Below are 15800 nucleotides of genomic sequence, written 5' to 3' on the forward strand. Positions count from 1 at the left end.
GAAGCAAAAAACCCCAAAACAATCTCTTGGACATGCCCCGCAACTGATCAACAGGGAAAAAGAAAAAAAGACTCTCGCCTCGCTGATGGAACTCGGGGTGTCAGTGTTCCCCTCACACTCCAGCCCTGTGGGTTGGGGCGTGCCATGGCTCAGGGCTTCCCTCCGTTGCTGAAACAATCCTTCTTGGGGTCCAGAGCTGGTAGATTTATGGGGCCCTTGGGGTCTCTGGGGGTAAGGCCAATGTGTGGCAGGGGCTGCTGGGGAGTGGGCTGGGTGTGGGGGATGCAGGGTGTGGGCAGAACATAGGATGCAGGAACAGGCTGAAGGTGGTGATGCAGGGTCTGGGCAGGAGGGGGAGTGTGGAAGGGATCTGGAGGTGGGAGTGTGGGGTCTGGGCAGGGGAAGGGTTCTGGGAGCAGGGTGTGGGATGAGGCAGGGGTTTGGGAGGCCTAGCTGGTGCAGCTCTTGCCGGGGCCCCAGGTGGCTCCATGTTGCCCTACACTTGCAGATACTGCCCTCTTACTACTCCTATTGGCTGTGATGCCTGGCCAATGGGAGCAGTGGGGATGAAGCCTGCAAATCAGCACAGGAACAGAGTTTCCCTGTCAGCCAGTCACCTTGTCGGGAGCGCAGAAGGGGGGACGGCAGCTTGCAGAAACACTTCCACCACCTCCAAGCAGAGCCCAGCGGCTAGGTGAGGCCAGCAGCTTACCTTGATCCAGCCCATGGGCCAGAGGTCCCCCAACCCTCCTGTAGAGTGAAATGGTCAATCTGATTCTGAACAAACGTGTGAAGACTGAGTACAAGAGATGGAGAACATCTGTTTTGCTGTGTGCTGGTGCCATCTCTGGTGCTAGCTGAGATTGATGGAGGGCCAAATTCTCTCTTTTGGCACATTCTCTGTTGGGTTTAGTGCAATACACAGGGTGGAATTTATGTGTAAATTAACAATATTTGATGGTATTTTTAAGTGATGAGCACTTCTGTTTCGTGCACAATGCAGGCCACGTCTACGCTAGACATAGAAGTCAGCTGTAGATAAATCAATTTTAGCTATGCCAACTGTGTATCTGCGTTTGACTTTCATATCTATATGGCAGAACGTCGATGGGAGCCTTTCTCCTGTTGACTTGCTTTATTTTTCACCTCTCACAAGGAGTTCAGGGTTTGACTTTGACCCCTGAGAGCTTGGAATGAACTCACAGAAGATCGACCCTGAGTGGGTTGATCTTCAGTGGTAGTGTGGTTGTAGCCTCAGAATATTCATAGTTTTCCCTTATTTTATAGTTTATCAGTGCAGACGTGTATGGAATATGGTCCCGTTTGTTTTGTGACTTTGGGGATGAATTTGAAGTGCTGGACACTACAGGAGAGGAACCAAAGGAAATCTTCATTTCGAATATAACACAAGTAAGAGGAAGAAATCTTACTGCTCTGATTTGACTTGTTTTTTGTGGTCTTCATTTCACCTGATGTTGTCTGTCTCTCCGTAGCATGGCGACTTTTGGATGCTTTATCTGAGCTGTTGTGGAATTTTTGGGAATGGTCTAAGACAGTGTTTCCCAGTTGGTGTTCTGGAAATCCTGGGGTTCCAGAGAGTGAAATTAAGGGGTCTGCGATCGGGGGTCGGCAACCTGTGGCTTCAGAGACCCATGTGGCTTAAGGAGTTGTTTGCAGCTCTGGACTGCCACAGCTGACTCCCCTTGTGGCTCCCTGCCCCGCCGAGCTGAAATAATGGAACTAAATTTAATTGGTTTAACACCTTGTAGGGTGGCAGGAGGGATCTGGCCATTAAACCAATTAAATTTAGTTCCATCATTTCAGTGCAGCAGGGCAGGGAGCTGCCAGTCCTGCAATTGGGGGAAGTGAGCAGGAGAGCTGGGGAGAGGCATGGCTGAATCTGCCCCACTGCTGGAGCCACGCAGGCACGCTGAACATGAGGTGGCGTGAGGAGGGAGAAGCATTGGGGGAGGGAATTCAGCAGCTGCAGAGGAGCAGCAAAAGTGCCTGTAGCACATTGGCTGAAGCAGGTTAATCGTGAGAATCGGGGTGGATTTGGGGCTGATAGGGATTAAGCCTGGGGATGGGGGAGTGGGTTTGGGGCTGAGAGGTGTTATGGGGTTATTAGGGGCTCTGCAAATTTCTTTCAGGTTTAAAAGGGTTCCGTGGCTAAATAAAATTGGGAAACACTTGTCTAAGATTTTGTGAAAACTGGAAGGGGGAAGTAAGGGACGCTTGGAGCCCTTAGTGTCTGGTTAGCAGACTGAGCAGTTTCAGCTACCTCTGTAAGCCTGTCTGGATCACAAACAGTTGATGACAGCCACTATTGATATAATATACTATAATGATATCCTGCCCCCCAGCCTACCAGCTTTACCCATCTTACCAATTCGGTTTAAAGTGCATGTGTGCATGACTTTTCTTCTAGGCGGAAAGAAGAGAACTAAAAGGGGTGCAAGTGAGGAATGGGAGTGGGAATGGAAGATCTTGGTGTGGGGGCAGCAGGAAAGGGTACACTGAGCCATTGTCATGGGGGAAGGAATGGGCAGAGGTTGGAGGCAGACCCTAAAGCAGAAGGCCATTGGAGTGTAGCATGCAGGGAGCTTGTTGGGGAAGTACTGGAATGCAAAGGGCTCAGCCTACAGACTCCACAACCCTTTGTTTTTGTTGGGTGTCTGTCTTGTGGTGGCATCTAGAATCTGGAGGGGTCTCATTTGATCCTAGGAACTGTACAGGCGTATACATCCATTCCTCACTTAAAGAGTACTTATGAGTACTCGCTAAAATGAGGGACACGTATACCTACCTATGTTCACTAAGGGTGTGTCTACACGGGCACAAATCTTCGGTATAGCCATGCTAATGGCCATTTCGAAGATTACTAATGAGGCGCTGAATTGACTATTCAGCGCCTCATTAGCATTAGGACGCTTCCGGCCGCGGCGCTTTCGAAAGTGTGCGGCTCTGCGCGGCTACACGGGGGGTCCTTTTCAAAAGGACCCCACACCTTTCGAAATCCCCTTATCCCGATCACTGGCTTTCGCAAGCGGCGCTTTTGAAGCGCCGCGGCTGGAAGCCTCCTAATGCTAATGAGGCGCTGAATATTCAATTCAGCGCCTCATTAGTAATCTTCAAAACATGGCTATTTCGAAGATATGCGCCCATGTAGACACAGCTTGAGTGAGTGAACTTCACCTGCTGATATGAGCAAGGGAGACCTGCACTCCCCCAGCAGCTCCACACTGCCCCCAGCCTTAGACCCACCCCCATCCCTAAACCACACCCAGCCTTAAGATTCCCCCCCTCCCTGCCCCACCGCTGGAGCTGCTAGGCTGGGGGGCTCCCCAAGCCCTCCTGCTCCCAGCAGGTAACAGTTGTTAAAGCTGGTTAGTTCAGCACCTAAGCACAAGGTAATTGCTATCTCTAGTGATAGATATCGGCCTGAGGCAGCAGCGTTAAGAACTGCAAATGGCTTCTTTAACAGCCACCTGCAGCTTGGAACCGCCCAGCTGGTGAGGCTTAGCAAATCTAATGGTGACTCATGTTTGAGTTCCAGCCCATAGGCTGGGAATCGCTGCTCTGCGTACATACACTACATCCTATTTCTGGTGCCAAACTATTCAGATACATCAGAAAAGTACCTAAACTCAACTGGTTTATGTCAAGTTACAAGCCCTTGGAACAAATCAGGGACTTTTGCATGTATTTTAATGGGAATTTATTGTCGCTCTTACGAGTTTTCGCCTGTGAGCAGAAATTTGGGAACCAATTGTGCTCATACAGTGAGGGATGAGTGTCATAGAAGTCAGCCCCAGATTAAGAAAGTTTATGCTGTAAATAGACCAGGCAGACAAAAGGGCGGGAAAGGCATATAATGTATAAATAGAATGATGGCGTAGCAGTGTCATGTTAACGTTACCATTTTTCCTGTTGTTCAAAACAGATGGGGTAATTTTTAGTTACTTCTCAGACTCTGGTTACAGACTAGACCTGGCTGGAGTTCTGTTTTCCAGGTTTGTTTTTACAACAAGCTTGAACTATAGTGAACCAAGATGTGACATAGTGCAACCGAGGTTCGTATTGGTGTAATATAAACCACTTGAGCGTTAGCTGCTGTCTTGCAGCTCTACCCCTATAAACAACATAAAATTTCTTGGGGATATGTACAGAATATAATGAGCGTGGCCAAGGGAAAACTACATACCTGGCCAGAGGTCTCTGTCATCTAGTGTGGAATAGATGTGTAGTTCTCTTTACATTGTCCATCGGATTAATATCTTCCTGGACTGAAATTGTTACTTAAAGTAGAAAAGGTAATTATCTTTCCCATCTGAGTGTTAAAAATGATATGGATGATGAAAACCAGCTTTTTCAAGGAGTTGTTCTGGTCGGAGTGCAGAAGTGAAATAACGAATTAGGAGTCTGGTGTAGACTCGGGCAAAGGCCAAGGGTTTTTTTGTTTTGTTTTGTTTTTACATGATATACAGGTTCCCAGGGTTTACTGGTCTAAAATTTGTGAAGTTTTGTACTTATATCCAGGGATCCTAAGAGTTTTTCTTCCAGCATCTGTTTGGGAATCATATTTTGATGAATTCACATGAGTGGTAATGAGACCTGTTTGGAATACATAATACTGGAGTAAAACTTTTTATTAGGAGAAGAAAGAAATGTGTAGCAGGTGTCTTTCACAGCCTGCTTTAACACATGGCTTGCACATAGTCAGCCCTCCTTGCAGTTTGACTTTGGTAACAAAGATATTGGGAGTAAGGTAACAAAGCCTGCTCCTACCACTTCTTTGTGTTACTTGCTTCTGAGGCTTCACTTTCAGGATTGTTCAGTTTTTTCTTGCTTGCTAACTTTGCAGTTGATTCCATTTTTAGTCAAACCCTGGGATTGTCACTTGTCTTGAAAATCATCCTCACAAGCTTGAAACAGGACAGTGCTTAACATTTCGGGAAGTTCATGGAATGACTTGTTTAAATGGATCCACGCAACAGATTACAGGTAGGACTTCATCAGCTGTTTTACTTGTTGAAAAAGAACACTTTGCGTTAGTAGATATGTGAATTTTCCTTCCTTACAATGCCAGTAGGAAGAGTGCAGATACACTGGTGCAGATCAACACTGAATTAGAGTTTCTCTTGTTTGTGGAGCTGTGCTTGGCGTTCCGCTAGACTGGAACACGCGGAGATGACAGGAGAGGATGTTTTTCTAAAATTGCTATGAATAGATCAGAACCACTGGGTGTGGGACCATCTGCAGTGTTTGGACACCTGCTATTTTCAGCATTCAGTCACAATAGTAGCCACAAAACATGGAGCTGGTATCGCATCTAAATCTCAGCCAGGCTCCACAAATTTAATTGCATTGTAAACTTGCTAAAGTAAATTTTGAAGTCAAATTTAAATTTGGAATAGGAAATACACTGCACAACTGTGTCAAATTATCTCAGGTCAGTTCTGTGTTCTTTATCAGGGACCTCTAAATGATGGTACTTAATTTTTGTGGTAACATCTGACTATATTAATGTAGATTTTATAATACAAACTTGCATGGGGACATCTTATCCTAACTGTATTGAAGGTAGGAACTGGGAATCCCGAGCACAGAATCCAGTAATGCTGCTGATGAAATATCTGTATTGTTTTGAGCTCTTCTGAACTGAATACCTCTGTTCTTTTCTCCTAGCATTCCTGGTTCTCCCCAAGTCCTCCTTCCTGCCCTTGATTTCCAGTTTGCTAAAGTACCCTGATGCTTAGGGATTCAGTTTTGCATGGAGGGCCTGGAAATTGTGTATTTGAATTAAGTCTTTGAAATCTTAGAAATTAATGTAAAGCTACATTTGATTAGGTTCCCTAACTGAGTGGCATTACTGCCTGATGCATGGGGTCCCAGCACCACTCTGGTTGGCCCACTGGCCCCGCATGGAGACGGAAGGGCAGAAAGGATGCATGTGCCACGTCTTGGTGTCCTAGTCAAGGCCTCCTGTGCAGTGAATGCAGGTTGGGTAGGCTTGCTGTCCAGCCCCCAGCTTGTGTGTGTTGATGTGGCAAAAACAACATAATTTGATGACTTTTCCATGACTTACTGTTTATCTCTCACACCTCTGCCATGAAATTTACTAAAGATACTGTGCCAAGATCATAGCCTTACTTATGTTTATTCCCAAGTAATATTCCTTGAGTAAACAGTATCCTGGCTAATGAGCTTTGGAAAAAAGCCTGGGCTTTGCCCACAAGTGCTCCTGCTGCTTTGCAGACGTTCCTGTGCTGCTATGGTGCTGAGCTTGGATAATTATGCAAAATATACCAGTATTGATTAGGCTAATGTGTGTTGATCTAATTATCTGCTCCTGGGACAAACTAATATTTCAGATTTCCTGTTCCATTATAGTCAAACTAATAGTGAGAGTTCTTTGTTGTGTGTATCTGTCATAACGAATTATTTGAAACTTGTATTATAGGTCCATACCTGTGAAAAGACATGAAAAGTTGAAAAATGGGTTAATTGCACTGACCGTCATGCTTTTGTAGTAGGGTTAACTTGTAGCAGTTACAGCCTGGAAAGAAGCAAGGAGAGAGCAGAGGTACAGGTTGAACTTCTGTAATCAGTAACGCGCTCATCTGACACACTCCGTAATCCAGCATGATTTTAGTTATTGGGACGACCACTTATCATGGGTGTGGTCAAGTTTCCCGTTGTTTGATTAAAATTTGTTTTACAGTCACCAGTCCTGGCCCTCAATGTTCTGTGCTGGTATTTAGCTCTAATTTACCCCTAAATGTCTTCTAAGTGCCAAGTAAGCAGTGAAAGCTCTAGAAAATATTTACCTCCCATTGACTGGCAAATCTTCTCATCTGGCACCGGTCAGGCTCCAAGGGTGCCAGATGAGAGAGGTTCAACCTGTATTCTCGGAAATTAGTATGTTTCTGAGAAATGGAGTAACTGAGTGCACCTAAGCTGTTTATTATATGATGTCGTCACCAAAATAATAGTTAACCTTTTATCTTTTCAGTGGTGTCACCTTATTCTTTCAGCATTGGAGATACTTCACATATGGAGCCTTACTTACATGGAGGCATAGCGGTCCAAGTAAAGACATCCAAAATATTTCAATTTGTAAGTATTCTCTTGATGTGGCATAGTTTTCTTCTAAATGGAAACATGTTTTTAAACGGAGAATGAGAATTGAGTGGTTACACATAGGAAAATATAAATAGGATGGATAGGTAATTTTTTGGCTCAGAAACATAGTAATTTCTTTATGCCACTGTAGAGAAGACTGAAAACTTCAACTTAAATGTGTTATTTATCTGTCTGGTAAATCTGAATGTTTGAAAAGCTTCCTTCTAAACCTGGCTTACTGGAATGCTATAAGAATATCTCATGGCTGGGATGCTGGCCAATATGCCGCGAGAGAACAAGACTGTGGGATTGCATTTCATATGTGAATATGTATGGTATTTCCAGTGATAAGAGACCATGTGCAGAATTGTGTTGTGACAAGCCCAAATTACGAACTCATGCCTCTAAGAGTGAAAAGTTCATGCTCTATTCCCTCTGCATTGCCTTGCCACTCCCCCTCTTCCTCCCCCAACACTTTTAAATAATTTGTTTAGTCTGGATTCTGCACCAGAGTTTTGGCTTATCATCTTGACTGCTCATCCGTTCTGTGCTTTTATTGTTTTTCTGCTCCTGTGATTAGGTGTGGAGTGGTGGCTAGACCTGGTGACCTGAATTCAAATCTATAGTTAGGGTTAGTCCTGCTTTGAGCAGGATATTAGTCTGGATGACCTCTTGAGGTCTCTTCCAGCCCTCATCTGTGCTTCATTACTTCAGAGTGTTTGTTTCCAAAGGCTTTCAAGAGCTCCTCATGGATAACAAGAAATAGCTAAATGAGTGGTGGGAGGTCCATCTTGTAAGCCACCAGTTGATACACAAGTGCATTTATCTAGTTTCTCTTTGTGCATGCAAAACTGTTTCCCAGTCAGCTGTTGGTGTAGAATGGCCAGTAACAGACAGAGAGGGATACTGGTAGGATATCTATAGCCAACTGGGTATAAAAAGTAGCTAGAAATATCAGTTGTAGAAAATCTTGGAGTGAAAGTAGCAATACATAAATTTGTATAGCACTAGTGAAATGAAGGGCCAGATAGACAGGCAGAACTTCAGAGTCTCAATGCGTGGATGAGACGATGGTGTAGGGAAGAGGGGTTTAGATTTATTAGGAACTGGGGACACTTTTGGGGTAGGGGGAGCCTATACAGGAAGGATGGGCTCCACCTAAATCAAGGTGGATCCAGACTGCTGGCATTAAACATTAAAAAGGACATAGAGCAGTTTTTAAACTAAGAGGTGGGGGAAAGCTGATTGGTGCGGGGGAGCACCTGGATCGGACGGAGACTTCTCTTACACGAGGCTCCATAGACAGGGATTCCCTAGAAGTTAGTCAGATAGGGAACGTGGGAAATAATATATGGGCAAGATCAGATGTGAAACAATCGTGCATAAAAAAATCCACCACGTCTGTGAGAGGCGGACATATAAATAGTGGTAGTTTTCTAACATGCTTTTACACTAATGCTAGGAGTCTGTCTAATAAGATGGGTGAACTGGAGTACCTCATATCAAAGGAGGAAGTTGACATAATAGGCATCTCAGAAACATGGTGGAATGAGGACAATCAGTGGGACACTATCATACCGGGATATAAATTATATCGGAAAGACAGAACAGGTCGTGCGGGTGGCGGAGTGGTACTATATGTGAAGGATAATATAGAATCAAATGAAGTAAAAATCCTAAAGGAATCAAAATGTTCCATAGAATCATTATGGATAACAATTCATTCCTCTAATATGAATATGGCATTAGGAATATATTACCGACCACCTAACCAGGACAGTGATAGTGATGCTGAAATGTTAAGGGAGATTAGAGAGGCTATCAAAATAAAAAACACAGTAATAATAGGAGATTTCAATTATCCCCATATTGATTGGGTGCATGTCACCTCAGGACGGGATTCAGAGATTAAATTTCTTGATGCCTTAAATGACTGCTTCTTGGAGCAGCTAGTACAGGAACCCACAAGGGGAGAGTCGATTCTCGATCTAGTCTTGACTGGAACGCAGGATCTGGTCCAAGAGGTAACTGTTACTGGACCGCTTGGAAATAGTGACCACAATATAATAACTTTTAATATTCCTGTGTTGGGAAGAACACCGCAGCGGTCAAACACTCTGGCATTTAATTTCAAAAAGGGGAATTACACTAAAATGAGGAAGCTAGTTAAACAGAAACTAAAAGGTAGAGTAATTAAACTAAAATCCCTGGAAGCTGCATGGAAACTGTTTAAAGACACCATACTAGAGGCCCAACTTAAATGTATACCCCAAATAAAAAAACACAGAAAGAGACCTAACAAAGAACCACCATGGCTAAACAGCCATGTTAAAAAGGCAGTGAGAGAGAAAAGGGCAGCTTTTAAAAAGTGGAAGTCAAATCCTAGTGAGGAAAATAGAAAGGAACATAAACACTCCCAAATTAACTGTCATAATGTAGTAAGAAAAGCCAAAAAAGAGTTTGAGGAACAGCTAGCCAAAAATTCAAAAAACAATAGTAAAATGTTTTTTAAATACATTAGAAGCAGGAAGCCTGCTAAAAAAGCAGTGGGGCCCTTGGATGATAAAGATATAAAAGGAGCGATCAAGGAAGACAGTGCCATTGCGGAGCGATTAAATGATTTCTTTGCTTCAGTCTTCACGGCTGAAGATGTTACAGAGGTTCCTAAATCTGAGCCAGCCTTTTTAGGCGACAAATCTGAGGAACTCACTCAGATTGAAGTGACATTAGAGGAGGTTTTGGAATTAATTGATAAGCTGAATAGTAACAAGTCTCCAGGACCAGATGGCATTCACCCAAGGGTTCTGAAAGAACTCAAATGTGAAATTGCGGAGTTATTAACAGTGGTTTGTAACCTATCCTTTAAATCCACTTTGGTACCAAATGACTGGAAGACGGCCAATATAACACCAATATTTAAAAAAGGCTCTAGAGGAGATCCTGGCAATTATAGACCGATAAGTTTAACATCAGTACCAGGTAAATTAGTAGAAACACTAGTAAAGAGTAAAATTGCAAGGCACATAGAAGAGCACGAATTGTTGGGCAAAAGTCAGCATGGTTTCTGCAGAGGGAAGTCGTGTCTGTCTAATCTATTAGAATTCTTTGAAGGGGTTAATAAACATGCGGACAAGGGGCACCCAGTGGACATAATATACCTAGATTTCCAGAAAGCCTTTGACACGGTCCCACACCAAAGGCTTTTATGTAAATTAGGTGGTCATGGGATAGGAGGAAAGGTCCTTTCATGGATCGGGAATTGGTTAAAAGACAGAAAACAAAGGGTTGGAATAAATGGTAAATTTTCACAATGGAGGGGGGTAACTAGTGGTGTTCCCCAGGGCTCAGTCCTGGGACCGATCCTGTTCAACTTGTTCATCAATGATCTAGAAAATGAGGTAAGCAGTGAGGTGGCAAAGTTTGCAGATGACACCAAGTTGTTCAGGACAGTCAAAAGCAAAAGGGATTGTGAAGAACTACAAAAAGATCTCAGCAAACTGAGTGATTGGGCAGCAAAATGGCAAATGAAATTTAATGTGGGTAAGTGTAAGGTAATGCATGTTGGAAAAAATAACCCAAATTACACGTACTACATGATGGGGTCAAATTTAGCTACGACAGATCAGGAAAGGGATCTTGGAGTTATAGTGGATAGTTCTCTGAAGACATCCACGCAGTGTGCAGCGGCAGTTAGTAAGGCAAATAGGATGTTAGGAATTATTAAAAAAGGGATCGATAATAAGACAAAAGAGATCATACTTCCCCTATATAAAACTATGGTACGCCCACATCTCGAGTACTGCGTGCAGATGTGGTCTCCTCACCTCAAAAAAGATATATTGGCATTAGAAAAGGTTCAGAAAAGGGCGACTAAGATGATTAGGGGCTTGGAAAGGGTCCCATATGGGGAGAGGCTAGAGAGACTGGGACTTTTCAGTTTGGAAAAGAGGCGATTGAGGGGCGATATGATAGAGGTATATAAAATCATGAATGGTGTGGAGAAAGTGAATATAGAAAAATTATTTACCTTTTCCCATAATACAAGAACTAGGGGACACCAAATGAAATTGATGGGTAGTAGGTTCAAAACTAATAAAAGGAAATTTTTCTTCACACAGCGCACAGTCAACCTGTGGAACTCCTTGCTGGAGGAGGCTGTGAAGGCCAGGACTCTATTAGGGTTTAAAAAAGAGCTTGATAAATTTTTGCAGGTCAGGTCCATAAATGGCTATTAGCCAGGGATAAAGTATGGTGCCCTAGCCTTCATAACAAGGGCAGGAGATGGATGGCAGGAGATAAATCACTTGTCTTCTGTTCTCCTTCTCTGGGGCACCTGGCATTGGCCACCGTCGGCAGATGGGATGCTGGGCTTGATGGACCTTTGGTCTGACCCAGTATGGCCATTCTTATGTTCTTATGTTCTTAAGAGTAATAGAGATGAGACCACTGAAAAGAAGGAATGTGCAGCTTTCTGTGCCTCGTGTGAGTTACAGATCAGTTTCCATTGTTGGCTTAGTATTTTGTTGGTCCATTCATTCCCCTAAAATAGAACAGGATCTGTATGTAAAGGTTGTAATAATGGTCTGTTCAGAAGATCTTGTTTTCTTATAGGAACGGCTGGAGAAGCAGTTAACAAACCCAACTTACCTTATTGCAGATTTTAGCAAACCTGAGGTAATTAGCATGTGGATTTTTTTTAAGGACTAAGTGTCCTGTAATTTTGTAATATGAAGTTGCATGTTAATCTAACTTTGTATTGGTTGAATGTGAGTGTGCTGGAAAGTATGGGATAGGAAGGGAAAATGGAGGGTTTCTCTGTGTGAATGTGAAATGAATGTTTCGTTCTCTTGCTGGAAAAGCTCTGGACTCAGAAGCCCTGTTGGGGATTTTGTGGGAAAATGTAAGTGTTGAATTTAGTAACCTGTTCAGAATTCTAGTTTTTCTAACATAGCATAAAAACAGATTTAAAATATGGGAGTACAAAGCTTACAGAGCAGGAGTTTCTAGTTTTAGTGGTGATTGCATGAGTACTAAAATTACAGTATGGTTTAAATGTGGAATATTTAAAAAATATAACTTTAAAGTACAATATTTTGTGATTGGCCAAGGCTATTAACTAATGATTTCCGCTGCTAGAAATCTGAGCGCTGTCTGGTGAAAAATCTTTCATTCTTCTTGGAGTGCTTGCTCATGTTCATTCTACATTAAATGTGTGTGCTGGCTATGCGTTTTTCCCTCATCAGTATCTGTATGGGAGTGACTCTGGGGCCCCTTGGAATGGTGCCCACGTGGCATGATGTAAGAAGGGTGGTACACTAACCCCCTTACCCTCAGTTCCCTCATGCCACCAGGGACCTTGCCTGGAACATTCGCTGCTCAAGTGTTGCTTAGGCTTCATTTAGAGAGATTTTGTAAAGTTGTTGTGAATAATTAAGTTTTACCATTAGTTAGTTTCTTCACAGTAGCTACTGTGTTAGTCCTGACTGAGATTTAATCTGGGGACAGGTCATGCCCTGGTTCCCAGACTTTGAACCCTGCAATTGCTCTCACCATTCTGTGCCCATTAGTGACCCACACAGTAGCTGTCTTTAGGTTCCACAGTGAAGGGCACATTAGCCATGAGCGTTGGATTTGTAAATCCAATATTGAGGAGTACAGGGGTCGAATGTGGAGCCCTGATAATTTTATTTTGCGCATCCCCACTAGGCTCATGAAATCAAACCCTGAAAGATCAGCCCTGACAAGGTCGATCTTCCAGATAGTGAAGACACACCCTAAGAAGGAGTAGGAAAGCAGACTTGGAGTACTCCTGGTGGAGTTGGCGCTCACTCTGGCAACAGAGCAGCAAGCCATCTTGGCATCCAGCACGGCGCCAGCGTTGTCTTCGAGGCAGCACCAATCCTCCTTTGTGGTTCTGGCCAGGAAAACCAGTGTGGCCAGTAGGGGTCAGTCCCTGGCGGAGTGTAGGTGTCCTCGGCAGCCTTCCCAATCCAGGACGTCTGTAGCGCTTTGACGTGGTCCTCTGTTCACACATTCATGTCTCAGTGTGCCATTGCATGGCAGTCAAGAGATGATGCTGGGTTCAGCAGAGCCGTTTTTCAGTATACATGGCCATAAACTCCTACCCATTTCCACAGGTATTGTTTGGAATCGCCTCAGGTGGCAAGGACATGAGCAAGTACTTGAAGAAGAGACAGTGACCTATTCTGTAATGGCTGTTTTTCAAGCTGTGATGCTTGTGTCCATTCTATGACTCACCCTCCTTCCCCACTATTGCAAGAAGGAGCTGAGGGCGGAGGGAAAGTGGGGGGCACCTCTTATACTCTGCCAGGAGGGCACCGCTTCTGGGGTTGCCCAAGACACTCTGCTATGGATACTGCTGAGGGAAAAATCTTCTCGCATCAGTGCATGTGGTGAGCACACCCCCCCAGCTGTGGAATGGACATGAGCAGTAAGTACATCTTGAAGAACACTAGTTTCAGAACAGGTAATGCTTTTTCCACTTCACCAGGATATCTTCAGTGTGACAGTTAGGAAATGTTTAGTCTCTGAAACAGACATTATGTTGTAGCTAATATATAATGTTTAATTATATTGTTCTAATCTCAGGGGTGTTTCCCAGTTCATAAATCTGTCCTAAATTCACTTTTCTGCTAACAAATACAAAAAAGAGAAACTATAACAATGTGCAGTAAACTCTTTAATATCTGACACCTGCGAATCCAGGAGGTTGCCGGATATTCACATACATTGGATAAGAGAGAGAGATACCTAGCAACGTATAACACTAAAGAAAAACAAGATTAGGTAGTAAGCAACAAAAATGTGTGCATAGTACTTTGACTACCAGCAGTAGTGGTCTTATACGGTGTAACCTTGTACTGTATTTGCTGTTTTTACCTTCTCTGTACTGTACTTATGGAAAACATAACTAATATTTTCTTATAGTTAAAATGCTGGTTATCTGAGAGTTCCAGGTAATAGAATGTCGGATAAAAAAGAGTTTACTGTAAATGTATTTTAATTTAGTGGGTTTTGTGTAAATCACTTAATGGTTTGGTTTTGTGCCCTGCTGTTATAGCAAGAGCAGAAATTAGCAAACTCTTCTTTTGTTAGAACTGTAGTGCTAACTTTAATTTTCACCTGTGCTCTAGCTAGAAGATAACTAACAAAACTTTTAGAACACTGTGGAAGAACCTTTGCCACCTAGTAGAAGGACAAAAATGGGTGTGGTGTGGTCGGGAGGCAAGGGCGAGGAGTTTAAACATAACCATGAAAGGTATTTGGCAGTGTTCTCTTGGGGTTTGTGTACACAGTGTGACAATGTGCCCAGCGTCCCCAGAGGGCATTCAATTCTAGACTGCTCTGTTTGGGTGGACCCTACTCATGGGCTCTGTAAGGTTCTTAGTGCATGGTAACACAGCTTTTTTTTTTTCAAACTGGACTAAGTCAATGTGCACTAGTTACCTTTTAGAGCACATCACCAGGAGCTACCCATGGCAGTTAGAGCACAACACTTCCACGCATTTCACACCTCTCTGGTCTGCATTGTTTCACTGTGTAGACAGGCACTCAGTTAGCCACTGATCAGTTCTATGTAAATCAGACGTCTCTTTCTTAACAGGCGCCTTTGCAAATTCACACTGCCATGCTCGCACTGAATCAGTTCCAGGAAAATTTTACTCGCTTACCGAACATTGGGTAAGGTCATTCGAACACTGTCTGTCAAGTTTATTTTGTGGTGCTTGTTTCGTTTCCAATATCAGACTGCTGCAGGGGCTTGTCATGGCTTGTGTTAGTGGTCAGTTACCTGGAGTTTTGCAGCTCTACCTCATGAGTTCAAATGAAGATCAGTTTAGTGACGATAGGAAGTAAGAATCTATTGACAGTTCAGTGGCACATCCACAATGAATTTGGTCCGAGTCCATGGTAGTCTCAAAAGCCACCCTGTAAGTTCATGTTATCTGGCACTTTGTTGTCGGTAACAGCCAGAGAGGCCAGATGTCAAAGTACTTATTCTGTCTGTCCCTGTGTGTTATCCTGGTTTCCCACTGATGGAGCCAGTGAGGGGAAGCTTGCACTGCCTCTGTGCACTGTGTGACATTGCGGCTCTTGCTTGGACAAAGAGAGGATGTTAGTCTTGCCCTTTCACTAGCAATAAACTCACACAATTAAGTCTCTGTACTTGTACAAACATCAGTAGCCTTTAGCCACTTGACATCAAGTATTGCTCTGCGCTTATGTTGTCAGGTATTACTTGCCTTCAGGTAGTGATCTGCGCTTATGTTGTCACAACTCAAATATCAATATTTAAACCTTTTGTGTAAATCTATCCAGTAGACATATCTATTTTTGAACTAAATATGAGGCTATTTAAACATTTTAAAATGTGTTTAAAACTAGACAGTTTTTTTGAGGCTTTTGCCTAGTTTTTTGCCATGGGAATTGTTCTTCTGTCTGTATTTACAGAAAAACTGCTTTCACTGCTGTTTTTGTCCTGGGCTTTAGGTGCCTTCAGGATGCTGAGGAGATGTTGAAAATAGCAGTATCCGTCAGTGAAACACTGGAAAGCAAAGTGAGTAGCTCTAAGCTGAGTAATATTTACTATACAGGGTTGAGTTGGTGGTTATAATATGTATATGATTAATACTCTGATGAGCCTAATTATAGACCAT

The 15800-nt window shown here is 43.3% G+C and overlaps 1 protein-coding gene across 3 annotated transcripts in view; it reads left to right on the plus strand.

Annotated features, from left to right (window-relative positions):
* The window catches only part of UBA6 (ubiquitin like modifier activating enzyme 6), a 65792-nt gene that overhangs the window by 14901 nt on the left and 35091 nt on the right, over window positions 1-15800 (plus strand). For all 3 annotated transcript variants that reach the window (XM_074993892.1, XM_074993893.1, XM_074993894.1), the window contains 6 exons: window positions 1288-1410; window positions 4881-5004; window positions 7016-7119; window positions 11737-11799; window positions 14750-14826; window positions 15634-15700. In XM_074993892.1, the coding sequence (XP_074849993.1) occupies window positions 1288-1410; window positions 4881-5004; window positions 7016-7119; window positions 11737-11799; window positions 14750-14826; window positions 15634-15700 (558 nt within the window). The remainder of the gene's footprint in view (window positions 1-1287; window positions 1411-4880; window positions 5005-7015; window positions 7120-11736; window positions 11800-14749; window positions 14827-15633; window positions 15701-15800) is intronic.

The sequence above is a fragment of the Carettochelys insculpta genome, chromosome 4 (assembly GCF_033958435.1).
Source record: "Carettochelys insculpta isolate YL-2023 chromosome 4, ASM3395843v1, whole genome shotgun sequence".
Classification (NCBI taxonomy): domain Eukaryota; kingdom Metazoa; phylum Chordata; order Testudines; family Carettochelyidae; genus Carettochelys; species Carettochelys insculpta.